Consider the following 13239-nt stretch of genomic DNA (forward strand, 5'->3'; position numbering starts at 1 on the left):
ACGCGGTCCAATTTGTAGCATCGCATATATATATATATATACATATATATACATATCGCCTTGTATGTGATCAGCATTAAAATGATGCGAGGAGCTACAGCAACTTTTTGGCCACTTCTTCCACGCTGAGTTGCTTTGCATTGCTGCAAGCAATAATCTCAAGCTGGAGCTGAAGCTGGAGCTGAGGCTGGAGCCAATGTTCGCAACAGGTGCCAGGCAAATGCTCTGCCCCTTCGGCAGCTGACTATCTGTTTTGGGTTAAATGGCAGGCGAGTGAGTATGTTGGCTGTTTGTCGATTTTGGTAACGTTGTCGCTGCGTCTGCGGCCTTATCAGCCAAAACGGCGAACGGAGACGCGCGGTTTGCACGAGAGTTCTGCGAATCGTGTTGATTTGATTTATTTAAACAACAAGCAACGAATGAGTCCCGAGTCGAGGATCGAGAGTCGAGAGCCTGGCAAGTCTGGCGAGTCTTATCGCCGCTCGATCATAAATAAGAATTATGCTTATAAACATGCATTGGCATTGGCATTGGCATTGGCATTGGCCATGGCACCACATTGGCCAATGCACCACAAGATACACCACCCATGAATGGAGAGCCCTACCTGAAGTTTCGATATTGCAGTCAACAACAAGAACAACAACAACAAGTTGTATTCTTCGGGCTCTGTGGGCAGTTGGTACACGACTGATGCCTGGTCCCACTGTGTGTGGGACATTAGAAAAGTTTCTGTAGCTCTGAGCAGCATCATTCTCAACCCCCCCGCACACACACACACACACCTTACACCCCGCACCCTCGCATTTGCATTGCTGGTCTTGTTAACAACTTTGAAACGCAGCTCGTTTAGAATCTGATTGTTTTGTTGTCTTCTCTACCCCTCTCTCTCTCTCCCTCTCTCTCTCTGGCCTCCCTTTGTCTGTGTCTGTCTCTGCTGTGCTTCTAGTCTCGTTAGTTGCCTGTTTTTCCGCTCCTCACCCAACCACCCCTCTGCCCCCTCACCGGTCGATCAGCTGCCTTGTTGACTTTGAGGATTTATGAGTGTCTGACGTGTGTGATGACTGTTATTAGCCACAGCCATGTCCTCGGTCCTACTGCTGATACTGATGCTGACTCCGAGCTGACTCTGATCTCTCCTCCCCACCACCCTCCCCTCTCGTCGATCAAGTTGGCCTTCTTGTTGATCGTTTTAAACGGATGTGCGGCTGTGTGCATCCAAAGCTGATTAGGGGGCCCTTTCCCCATCATCATCATCATCAATATCATCATCATCATCATCATCATCGTCGTCGTCGTCGTCGTCGTCATTGCCAGCATTTGGCTAAGCAAACAGAGAGCGTTAATGATCCACGCAGCATAATTTAGACATTAAATGTGTGGGCGCGCCCCTCGACCCCCACCACATACACCCCTCAAAATGAAGGCGTGGTCAGCCACAAATTGTGATAACTGAATTGAATTCAAGAGAAGAGCTCTTTTACTTATTTTGGTGGTATTTATACACAATTGTGCCGTTGCTATTTATATTTAAATTAAATTTGTGTCTGCTTTGCACACAGAACACTCCAATTCGCAGCCCCCGCCTCCACCGCCGCCCTCTTGGCACGCCCATTTGGTTTCTTAAGCGTTTCTTTATCTTTAGCTTTGCTTTAAGCTCACTTAAGCGCTAAATGCGCATAAATTACTTACACTTTGCCAAGCAAACATTGACAGCGCGCCGACACGCAGTAACCACGCCCACACTACAACCCCCAACCACAACCCTAACCCCTAACACACAAAAACTCCTCGCTCCAACAGCACCACCACCACGACCACCACCACCAAGACCCACCCACTGTTGAGAGCAGAGCGCAAATCAGCGAGCTGAAAACATTTGACGCACAATTTAATTAAAAATAAGAAAAGCAAAACGAGTCCACCCCCAACACTCCACACTTCACCCTCCACCCGCACACACTCACACACTGTCTTTTGCTGGTGCTGCTGACCAAGAAGCATATTTAAATCGTGGCAATAAATATTTAAATAGCGGCCCAAAATGCACCTTCCCTGCCAGTCACCCAGTCACCGTCTTCCCAACCCCCACACTACTTATGTATATATCTTTGTATCTATCTTTGTGTCTCCCTATCTTTATCTCTCTCTCTATACATATATATATATATATATGCTTCTGGACTATTTTGACATGCGCAGCGGAATGAATAGGTTTTTTCTTTTCAAATATACTTTTGTATTGCTTGCATCCACTTGTCAATACATTGAGCCACTTAGCACTGAGAGTCGCATCCTCTTGCGGCCGTGCTAAGAAGCCAGGTATAATTGCTTACCGCTTGAGGCATGCTCCAATGTTGTACATGTGAAATAAGCGAAACATGAATGTTTTTCAGTAATTCGTTCAGTTTTGATGTGACTCATCGATCTATGTACGGATTTTGTTCCATTGCCAAGCTATGGCAAAACGTTTACGAATGTCAATGTGCAACGAGCAAGAGAAAATGCGGCTGCAATTGAGTTAATGATTCGAAGAGGCAGCAAGTGAAAGTTATCGAGTTATCTAAATAGCTCTATAGAGTTTAATCCGATTAACGAAATTCATATTAAAATAAAATCATTATTCTATTGACAAATATATTAAATATCTAGATGTATATATTTATATTTATATATATATATATATATATATATATATGTTTTGCATACACGCTTCAGTGAACAGCGTATAAACAATTCAAATATGATGCTTATTTATTATTGTTTCATTAATTTGTTTCTATCTGTTTTGTATGTTTGTCAACTCCAATTTAATTTTTGCGTGTGCCATAAATTGAAAAGAGTTATAAAAAAAATACATAATAATAATAATAATAGCAGCAACAATTGAAATAAAAAATCGCAACTAAATTGTTTTTTGTTTGCTGTTGTTGTTGTTGCTGTCGCGGCCTTTGATTGTGCGAAAAATCACACAACACAAGCAGCCAGCGGCATGCATATTAAACAGCATGTGTGTGCAAGCGAGATAGATAGCAAGAGAGACAAAAAGAGAGAGAGAGAGAGAGAGAGAGATGGAATAAATAAATTAATAAATTGATGTAAATAAGCGACAAGTAGCATAAAAAGGCGGCAAATGCGCATGCAAAACAAAAGAAAAACGGGTTGAACAAAACAACTACAACAAAAAGCAAACAAAACAACAATAAAAACAACGAAACTTGCAAATCAAAATCAAAATTAAGCAACATAAAAAAAATATATAAAAAAACCAACAACAAGAACAGCAGCAGCCGTGCGTTGCTTTGCATGCAAACGAGACAGCGTCGCCGCCGTCGCAGTCGCAGTCGCCTTCGCCGTCGACGGCATGACAAGTGTAGTGAAATGAGCAAACATATGTGCTCAACAGAGTGACAGAGTGAGAGAGAGAGCGAGAGAGAGCGAGAAAGAGCGATCGCAGGGCACAGGACAGGACAAGCAACAATAAGAACAGCAACTGACCAGCAGCGCAGCAAAAATTAAGCAAAGCACATACTAGCAAACAAAGCAAAGTGCCAACACACACACGCCCATACACACCCATACACACCCATACATACACATACGCAGTGCACGCAAACAGCAGAGAGACAAAAGCACCAAATAAAACTGTTTTGCGGGGGTGTATGCTATCTCGCTTTCGCAAATGTGCCTGTCCGCATGCAGCCCAAATGAACTGCGTGCGACCGTCAACTGTGCCAGAGCGAGAACGAGAGCGAGAGAGCAAGGAATGTGTGCAGAATGTTTTTTTCTTTTTGTTCTTTTTTTTTTTTTGTGTGCGGGCAGGCCTTTGGTTTAAGCAGAGTGAGAAAGTGAGTGTGAGGGGGGGATGAAGTGAGGTGAGGTGAGGTGAGGGCAGAGTTGGGCTGCCCAACTGTGTCCAGCTGTCCAGATGTCCGAGGCCAGGGTGTGCAATCTGCCGACGTTGCCGTCGTGTGTTTTGTTTGTCTGTGTCAATTGACCGAAAATGATGGCGACGACGGCCAAAATGCTGAGCAAAAATGGCGTACATATGTGCATGTGAGTCAGTGTGTGCGTGAATGAGCATGTGTGTGCGTGTGTGCCTGTGTGTGCATGTGTGTGCCTGTGTGTGCATGTGTGTGTTTGGGTGTGTGTGTGTGTGTGTGTGTGTGTGTGTGCTTGACAGCAGCCGCAATTATGAGCAATTATGACAAAAAATAAAACCCAGAAAACGAAAAGAAAACATCAACGACAACAACAACAACAACAACAACAACAACAACGACAATAAACAATCAAACAAACAAACAAACAAACAAACAAACAAACAAAAGCGACGGCCATTTGAGTTGCTCGGATTCGGATACGAGTTTGTGGGACTCGACTGGTGGTGGGTGGAATTTGGTAAGTTGTGGCGCCCATGTAAATAGCCAATTAGCCAAAAATTAGAATATTATTCCAGCAAAATGTTGTAAATCTTTCATATCTTGCCAAATAGTCGTCTGTGGAAAGTGGATTTTCAATTAATGGCTATTAATAGTTTTACGGCGTTTATAATGGGATTTTTTTTTTTTAGATGAAATGTTATAAATTGATTGTAAGTTTTTAATTAACTGTATTTATTTGCATATTTATTACGATTGGAAAGATGCGATTAGATGGATTTATTAAATTGCAGATGGTAACCCAAATAGATTTCATATTATTTATGAGTACAAATTGTAAATAAAGTTCGGATAATAATAATAATATATTTTGCGTTTTAGTCTCTGTCGAATACATAATGAATATATATACATATATAAAGGCATGGAGTCTACCTGAAATTGAGGGGGAAAGAGATTGAATCGAAAATATTTCGAATTATTATAGACTAAAAGATAAGCGTAGTTTCTAATATTATTTTGTTTCTCAAAATGTTGAAGTCTTATTTAAGATGAGTATAGATATGTATTCAATGAGGTGCATATGTATTAAATAAAATACTGATTAAGTTTTCTTAAAAAAAAGATAGATGTATATATGTATGTTAATAGTCTGTCGAAAGGTGATTTGGTTTTATGCAGCGCTGAAAATAAATCATTATATGTGAAAAATATCCTAGTTTATTTTTATTTGTTTAAACATCTTGACAATATATCTCTTGCAACAGTTATCTCTTAAACAATAAATCATTGAGAAGAAAACACATAGATCTTAATGCCGTTTTCGGTTTGCCACAGAACTGACACAACAAATGCCACATAAATCAACACCCAAAGTCGAACAGGCGCGCAGACCTCATGCCAACAACAACTCATGACCTGTGGCCACCCGACTCCTCCTTACCATTTCCATGTGCACTTCTATCACCATTCCATCCAAATAGCTTCACTATAATGTCACAGCTTATCGTGGCGACAACTGCATTTCAATTCATAACAATTAAGTTAAACAACAAACCACTTCGAGCGGGGTTTCGAGAACTGCACACTGAGTATCTACCAAGACATTGGACTGGATTACAGATTAAACCCAGCTCCCCAAGAGAGAACGAGAGAGAACCATATTAGGCAGAAGTCGGTGGGTGGAGAGAGGATGGAGAGGAACTGCGCTTCGTACTTATCAAGCACTTGCGGCAACGACTCGCTGAGTTATGTGCGTCGACGCTTGAACCTGCCACCAGACACGATCGCCCGTTAGACTCTGTTGTTGACAGCTGCCGCTGTGGAATGCATCCCCGCCTTTAGCCGCGTTCAAAACTCTTATCGTCTCTCCAGACTCTGATAAGCATTGGCGTTATATTTTAGATGCTCTACACACTCTTTTGACAGCGGGCATTGTACTTTTCTTAGGTGTTTTGTCTCTGTGCCGGGAAAACGAAAAGTTCAAAATCGCTTTTGGATCTCCTGGCTTAGTCATAAGGAAGTCTTGCATTTAATTTTGATTAATAAAATACTTGATTGTTTTTTATTGTTGTGTTGGCAGTTTCAAAAGTATTATTTCGTACCGCATCAAGTAAGAACGTTTGTTATTCGAATTTGGTCCATTTTCTTAAATTAACGAGCATTTTCGTTGAGCTCTTTTCACGCATTTTCCGCAATTAAGCGCCTAAATTGTAATTACATGCGATTTGATTTATATATCGAAAGATATTTATGTTGAGTTGGGAGACGGGTCTCGACTCTGGAATTCCCACAGTGCCTCAGACAGATGAGCACTCAATCCTAGCGCCACACAAGCTTCTACACTGACAACAGGACTGTTCTTGTTATTGTTGTTTTTGGTATTTTTGTTTTTTTTTTTTGCGTTTTTTTTTTTGTTTTTGTTAAGGCATCAGCGCAGCGGGTTTCGCTGTCTCCGCCCTCAGTCCCTCTCTCTGGGTTCGAGCCCGCTTAATGACATGGCCATTCATTTTGAGCCACAACGAGCTCTGGGCTCTGACTGCGACTGCGACTGCGACAGCGACAGCGATTGTGAATGCGACTCGCTGAGACGCTTGTGGGCGTTGCCGCTAACTGACAGCCAGCGCGGGGCAGTGGCAGGGTCAGAGGTAGGACGTCTTCTGCTGCATGCTGGTTTCTTTTCTGTGTGTTTGTGAGTGTGTGTGTGTGTGTTTTTTTTTTTTTTTTGGGGCAGGGGCTGTTGTTATGCCTTCATAAATTGTTTTATTATTATATAGACTTGAAATATGGCATATAACCAGACGTAAGCGGCCGCTGTCAGTTTATTGGTTTAACTAATTTGGTATCTTGCTGCCCAGCTACCAGCCCCTGCCAGCCCCTGTCCGCTGACCTGTGCAACCTGTGATCCTCAACTGACTGTGTCTGTCTGTGGGTAATTAGCCCTTATGGATGCAGCTGCTGCTGGCGCTGACATTGACTGGCGCTGCAACTGCAACTCAGAAATTTGTCAAATAAATTTTGCAAAAAGGGTTGCGGCGATCAGGTGGGGGCCAAGGATGGGAGACTGTTGGGGGTTATCGTGTTGACTACAACAATAATTTGCATGCAATTGCAATTCAATAAAATTCAATAAAATTCAAATTAAATGCCAACATCTGCTGCTCGTCCTTTTCATTTTTTTCTCGTTCGTCCTTTCATTCTTTCTTTTTTTGTTTAGTCAAATGTAAAGCATTGTAATTTTCATGTTAAATATATGCACCCCTATTAAGTTATCGATAGTTATCGGCAAATGCAATGCCCGTCCAAAATGTGTTGACAAACTTGCCCAAAAAGATTAAAGCGCTCCCTCGCCATCCAACAACAACAACAAAAACAACAGCAGCAGCAGCAGCAGCAGCAGCAGCAGCAGCAAGAAAACCAAACAGCCTGAAAAACAAAACTAAAAAAACAAAACTCGACAACAATTTTGTTGTCACAAAGGAGAACTGTCAACAGCCGTTGCTGCTGCTGCTGCTGCTGCTGCTGCTGCTGTTGTTGTTGTTGTTGTTGTTGTTGTTGACATCATTGCCGGTACCTTTGATGGTTGCAGGTGCTACTTTAATCGCCGCGCTTGTTGACAAACCGTCGGCAAACGGAACGTCGCGAGCGGACAGACAAACGGACCGACGAACGGACGGATGGACGGATGGCGACTGCGTTTTGCAAGCCACTCGGTTTTGAGCCTTTGTTTTACGTGCGTGTTCCACACACACACACACACACACACACACAGCTCTGCTCACAGCTGTTGAAGTCTGCGGCTGCATCTTGGTCTTTTTTTTTTTGTTCGGGCTGCTGCCGTCTGATTTGACCAACAGATAAAGCATTGACAATTGACGCTTCTATGGCAGCCAGGAAGAGCGGCAACCTTTCGACCTCCATGCGACAATCAGCGACGCGCACAGGTGCCTCCAATAGACACCGTTTAGTTCCATCAGTTAGCTAGACAGCCCTTCTGCCACATCGAGCATCGAAGTCCAACATCATCGCGACAACTTGATGCGATCTCAAAAGGGGGTTAACAGCTAACTGAAAATATATACATATATATAATTATATTAACATTTTTACCACATTTGTGTGATCTTTGCCATGATCTTATTACTTTATTCATTTAGTTAATTAAACGAACTGAAAAGCTTCGCAAAAATAACATTTGAATGTTTCCAACTAACGATCAGCTTTCTTTCTTCCGTTCAGTTTAGAGCTAGAAATTGAGCATGTGTCTCACATTAGTGGGTGTCTCTCTCTCTCTCTCTCTCTCTCGCTCTCTCTCTCGCTCTCTCTCTCTGTTTCAGTCGCAAATACAATGACCCTAAGTATTTTATATGGCATTCTCCTGCTGTTTTTGACCCATTACGTAATTCGGGCAGCATTTTCATTATCTGTAACGCCGTCGTTATCTCGCTGCTTGAGTTGAAATGACAATTACAACTCAATCGCTGAAGCATTTATTTTACTCAGGACAAAAATGTGACAGGAAAAAAAAAAAAATAAACACAAAAAAAGGACGCACAGTGGCCGGGCCCAACTATTCGAAGCCAGGGCTAATTGATTAGCCATTAACCTCAATAGGGACGCGAACATCGATGAGAGGTAGTTGTGTCTGTCTGTCTGTCCGTATGTATGTATGTATGTATCTGTGTGTGTGTGTGTGTGTGTGTGTACTGCATGAGGTGTCGCTGTTACTCTGCACTTACTCATCCCACACACACACACACACACACACACACACACACAGACACACACAGAGACTAAGACAGTCGGCTTAATTAGGCTTAATTATGGGCTCAGACCGGCGTTGGTACGAGTCCAAGTAGCCTTCCAAAACACTTTCAAGACACATTAACAGCTCGTTGTTGTTTGTTATTGCTGGGCAATAAAAACAGCTAAAGAGCGGTCGAGAGCATATGAGGAAATTGAATTAGCTGCGCGCAGTCCAAAGAACAAAAACAAAAACAATATTAATAATGTGTGGGGGCTCTTGCAAAGCCGAAGAAAAAACAAAAAACAAACAACTTTCGGTCAAAAGGTGCAACTTTTACACGTAACGATTTGCACGAAGCTCAGGAGCTGACCAGCAACAACAACAACAACAACAACAACGTCGAGTTGATGAAGAAGCAGCAGCAGCGAGAAGATGAAAAAGAAGAAGTGCATGGCTGGCAGCTAAAAGCTACAGCTACAGCTACAGCTCCAGCTCCAGATCCAGCTTCAGCTCCAGCTTCAGATTCAGCTTCATCTTCGAAAGTCGCAAACACAAACGAGAGCAAATCGTTTTGTTGTCGAGCACAGTTCGAGCTACACACTCACACACACACATAAGAGAGGAGGTCCCACACGCAAAAAGCGGGAGAGAGTGAGAAAGAGAGAGGGCGGGTCAGCAAGAGAGAGAGAGAGAGAGAGAGAGACAAAGAGAGGGAGGTCGAGGAAGGGATGGTTGCGCGTGTGGTGGGCCGATTTGTTTGGGGCCAAGCAAAACTTGGCTCCAGTTGGCGCTTGCGGCTATGGGGCTCTATGCGGCGCGACTTCGTCTCTGGCTGTGGTTCTGGCCATGGCCATAACAAGCTGCCAACAACTGGCGCCAAGTGCTCAATAATGTTAACGAGCTATTCAGTTAAGACAACAACACAAAAACCAAAAAAAAAAAAAAAAATGAAATAAAAAAAGGAGCAACAAAAAAAAAATCAACAACAACGAAAAAGAAAAGCAACAAAACGATACGCAGCCAAAAGGAGCCCAACTAACCAGGCAGACGTGCCACGGCCTCAGTCGCAGTTGCCGTCGCAGTCTCAGACTGTGGCTCAGTCTTGTTGCCTGGCAAGCAAATAAAAAATAATTTGCAGTCGAAAAAGGCAGTGAGAAGAGCAGAAGGTGGGTGGGGCAGGGGCAAAGGAGGCTGAAGACGTGAGCTGGCTGCCTGCGTTTTTGGTTTTTGGAGTCGGAGTTGGAGGTCCCGAAGCACCAGATGGACTTGACTTGGCGACTGCTCATACCCTGTACAAATTAAATTGCAAAAATAATGCCCAAAATAAAGGCAACAAAAACACCCAAGAACCATTCACACATATATATTTTACTGAACAGCGGGAATTAGCTTCAATCACTCGCACTTTTCCTTTTCAATTTGGAATTTTAGGAATAATGCTCAAGTCATGATTTTTAGTATATAGTTACATATATGTCGTTTTGCTATTAGCAAAGTTTTAATAAGCCTACAATGCTATAGGTACATATACAGATAATTTGTTAGTCGTGCATACCCCACTGTCTCATCTTTGACTTGTTGTTGCTCGAATTCGTTCTGCCACTTGCTGCTGCTGGTCTCAGTCTCAGCATCAGCCTCAGCCTCAGCCTCAGTTTCAGCCAGAGCCATAGCCACTGCCCAGTTCATGTTAGCTGCTCTCTAAATAGAAACATCGCTGCATCCAGGCCTCCATCCGTTCGACAGTCCCTCAGTCTGTCAGTCCGTCAGTCTGTCCGTTTGTCAGTTAGTCATTTAGGCAGTCAGACATCAGTCAGCTTGTTAGCTGTTTGCCTGACTGCTTGCCTGCCTGCCTGCCTGCTTGTTGGCCCGGGCTTGTTTGGGGGCCTTTTTGTTGGTTTTTATCAAAATGCAGGCGCAGCTGATGATGATCTGTGAACATGAACAAGACGTTCGTTAAATTTGATTCATGAGGCGCAGGAGCAGGCACAGGCAACAGGCAACAGGCGCTGGCGCTCGAACTGGATGCAGAGCAGCAGCAAAGGAGAGGCAGGCAGAGTGCCAGGGAGACAGAGACAGAGCAACATGCAGCTGTAGGCTCTGGCGCTCGTTTGTTGAGGCGCAGTCGCAGCGATTGAGTGATTGCTACTTAAACTTATAATTTTCATATTTGTGTGTGTCTGAGTATATGTGTGTGTGTGTGTGTCTATGTGTGTGAGGGTGCAGCCCTTTCCTTGGGTGGGTAACCAGAGCCAGAGCCAGAGTGAGTTGGGCCGGAGCTGTGGTCACTGATCGCCTGGCGTGTTGGTTGGTGTTCCACGGCTTGGCCTGCTTGTTGTTTTGTGGCCCCATGTAATTTTCGAGTTTGCACATTGCCACCAACATGGATGGCCAGCCACAACATGGACTAAGGCTAATCAACAAGAGGACCACAAAAGAGCGCCAGCGCCAATTTGAATTCGCCTCGACTCGACTCGACTCGACTCGAATGGGAGTCTGGAGCTGGAAACAATTTGCGGCTTGGCGCCACTTGATAACCTGGCTCCGCGACTCTGCGACTCTGCGACTCCACAACTGATCGCAGTTTTTGGTTTTGTTTGCTTTTCTACTGGCACTGATAATGATGATGATGATTATTGAGTGTGTGTGTGTGTGTGTGCCTGAATACACGTCTTATTGCCAACGCCCGCTTCTCCCGTCTACCTCTCTCAGCTGTCTCTGTCTCGCTCTCTTACTCGGTTAACGTTGGAATTTGTTGGTTTGCTGGTGGGCTGCCTGAGAACCGCTGCAGCGTTTAGGCTTTATGCCGCTCTGATTAATGTTTTATTTGATTACCCAGCCAAAATGACTTGTGCCTTATCTTCCTCTGCCTCTGTCTCTTCATCTCTCTCTCTCTCTCTGTCTCTCTCTCTCTCTCTCTCTCACACACTCAATCTGCTTCAGTCACTTACTTACTGACCATCTCTTTTTGTGCTTGCAGACAAATGTTTCCGCAAATGAAATTTCGTGTTTCGGGTCTGGATGCCAAGGCTAAATACATACTGCTACTGGATATCGTTGCGGCGGATGATTATCGTTATAAATTTCATAATAGGTAAGTTCTGTGTGTGTATTTGTGTGTGTGTGTTTTTAACATCAAACTCGGATGGCACTCATTAATAATGTAATCTTTATTTGCAGTCGCTGGATGGTCGCTGGTAAAGCGGATCCTGAAATGCCAAAACGCATGTACATCCATCCAGATTCGCCCACAACGGGTGAGCAATGGATGCAAAAAGTTGTTTCATTTCACAAATTAAAATTGACCAACAATATTAGTGATAAACATGGATTTGTAAGTACTGTACGTCTTCTTTGTTTACCGCATTAGTTATTTAAGACCTAGATGCTCCAAAATGTAACCATATTCAATAACCGAAATCTAAGCGTAACTGTTCAAAACTTGACACGTTTCCTTCATCATGATTTGTCATAGGTGCATTTTGACCAAGTCTGTGAGTGTGTGTGTGTGTGTGTGCTGTGAATGTGCATTTTTTGCAAAGGTCCCATGCAATTTCTATATCGTTGATAGTTCATCTATATATATATATATATATGTGAATAATCCAGTTTTCACTCTAGTAAGCACTTTAAGAAGAGCGAGTTCTTCATGATTTTAAGCTAATTCCTGCCCATTTATTGGCAGCACTGTGTGAAATATCATTGGCCTAAACTGGCTACCCATCGCTGGGTACTGCTCTAAGTCACTGCCAGCTGCCAGCTGCGAGCTGCTAGATGCGTGCAGCTCACGCGCTAATGCCATGCGGCTGCTGTTGACTTCAAAGCGAACATTATCAAACTATATCTGGCTGGCGTATACATGTACATGTACGTGTATAAATATATATATATATATATTTTGATATAGATATGTATGTATGCATTTATCAAAGAGGAAGCTGGGCGGCACCTAACACTCCGAGTCCCTGCGCTCGGGCGTCCGACTCATCCATACATGCACTTGGCTTATCAATGCAAATTTGCGTAGCCAGCCAACGCTTAAGCGTTACCCGCGTCTGCACTTTGAAGTATGGCAGCCAAGCAGCGCGCGGCCTTATCTAAAACTTCTCACACGCAGCCGGCAGTCGGCAGCCGGCAGCAGCAGACGCTACCACGGATAAGACCCAAAGACGAAGACGCAGACGGAGACGGAGACGGTTGCGGCATCTATGACGACGATGACGATGACGACGACGACGACAACGACAACTTTCGTTTCCATTCATTTCTTGGGCAGTGGGCGCGAGCGCCAACAAATTGGCGGCGTGGCTTTTTCATGGTGGTGTTCTGCTGGTCGGTGGTGCTGCCTGGTGGCCAGTTTGTCCATCCGCCAAGGCCGAAGCTTTTGAACTTTGCCGACGCCGATCGCGTAAATTTCATCAACTGCTGCGCAAAATTTTCATTTTTTATTGATCAGCGCCGTTGCCGTCGCAGTTTTTTTCCTCTTTTTTTTTTTTTTGCCCACCCGTTGCGCCACCGCGCCGTTGCCGTTGCCGTTGCAGTCTCAGCGACGACGCTGGCGGGCGCCATGCAGTTTTGTCATGTCTGCTGCCCCCTCAAATGCCCCCGCGCCCA

The 13239-nt window shown here is 44.0% G+C and overlaps 1 protein-coding gene across 4 annotated transcripts in view; it reads left to right on the plus strand.

Moving 5' to 3' along the window:
• LOC6564678 (optomotor-blind protein) overlaps positions 1-13239 on the plus strand; it is a 71326-nt gene that overhangs the window by 17133 nt on the left and 40954 nt on the right. For 3 of the 4 annotated variants that reach the window (XM_043216275.1, XM_043216276.1, XM_043216277.1), the window contains exons 2-3: positions 11606-11719; positions 11806-11968. In XM_043216275.1, the coding sequence (XP_043072210.1) occupies positions 11606-11719; positions 11806-11968 (277 nt within the window). The remainder of the gene's footprint in view (positions 1-11605; positions 11720-11805; positions 11969-13239) is intronic. The other variant, XM_043216278.1, reaches the window with a different exon arrangement.

The sequence above is a fragment of the Drosophila grimshawi genome, unplaced genomic scaffold (genome assembly GCF_018153295.1).
Source record: "Drosophila grimshawi isolate 15287-2541.00 unplaced genomic scaffold, ASM1815329v1 contig_848, whole genome shotgun sequence".
In the NCBI taxonomy this organism is placed as follows: Eukaryota; Metazoa; Arthropoda; class Insecta; order Diptera; family Drosophilidae; genus Drosophila; species Drosophila grimshawi.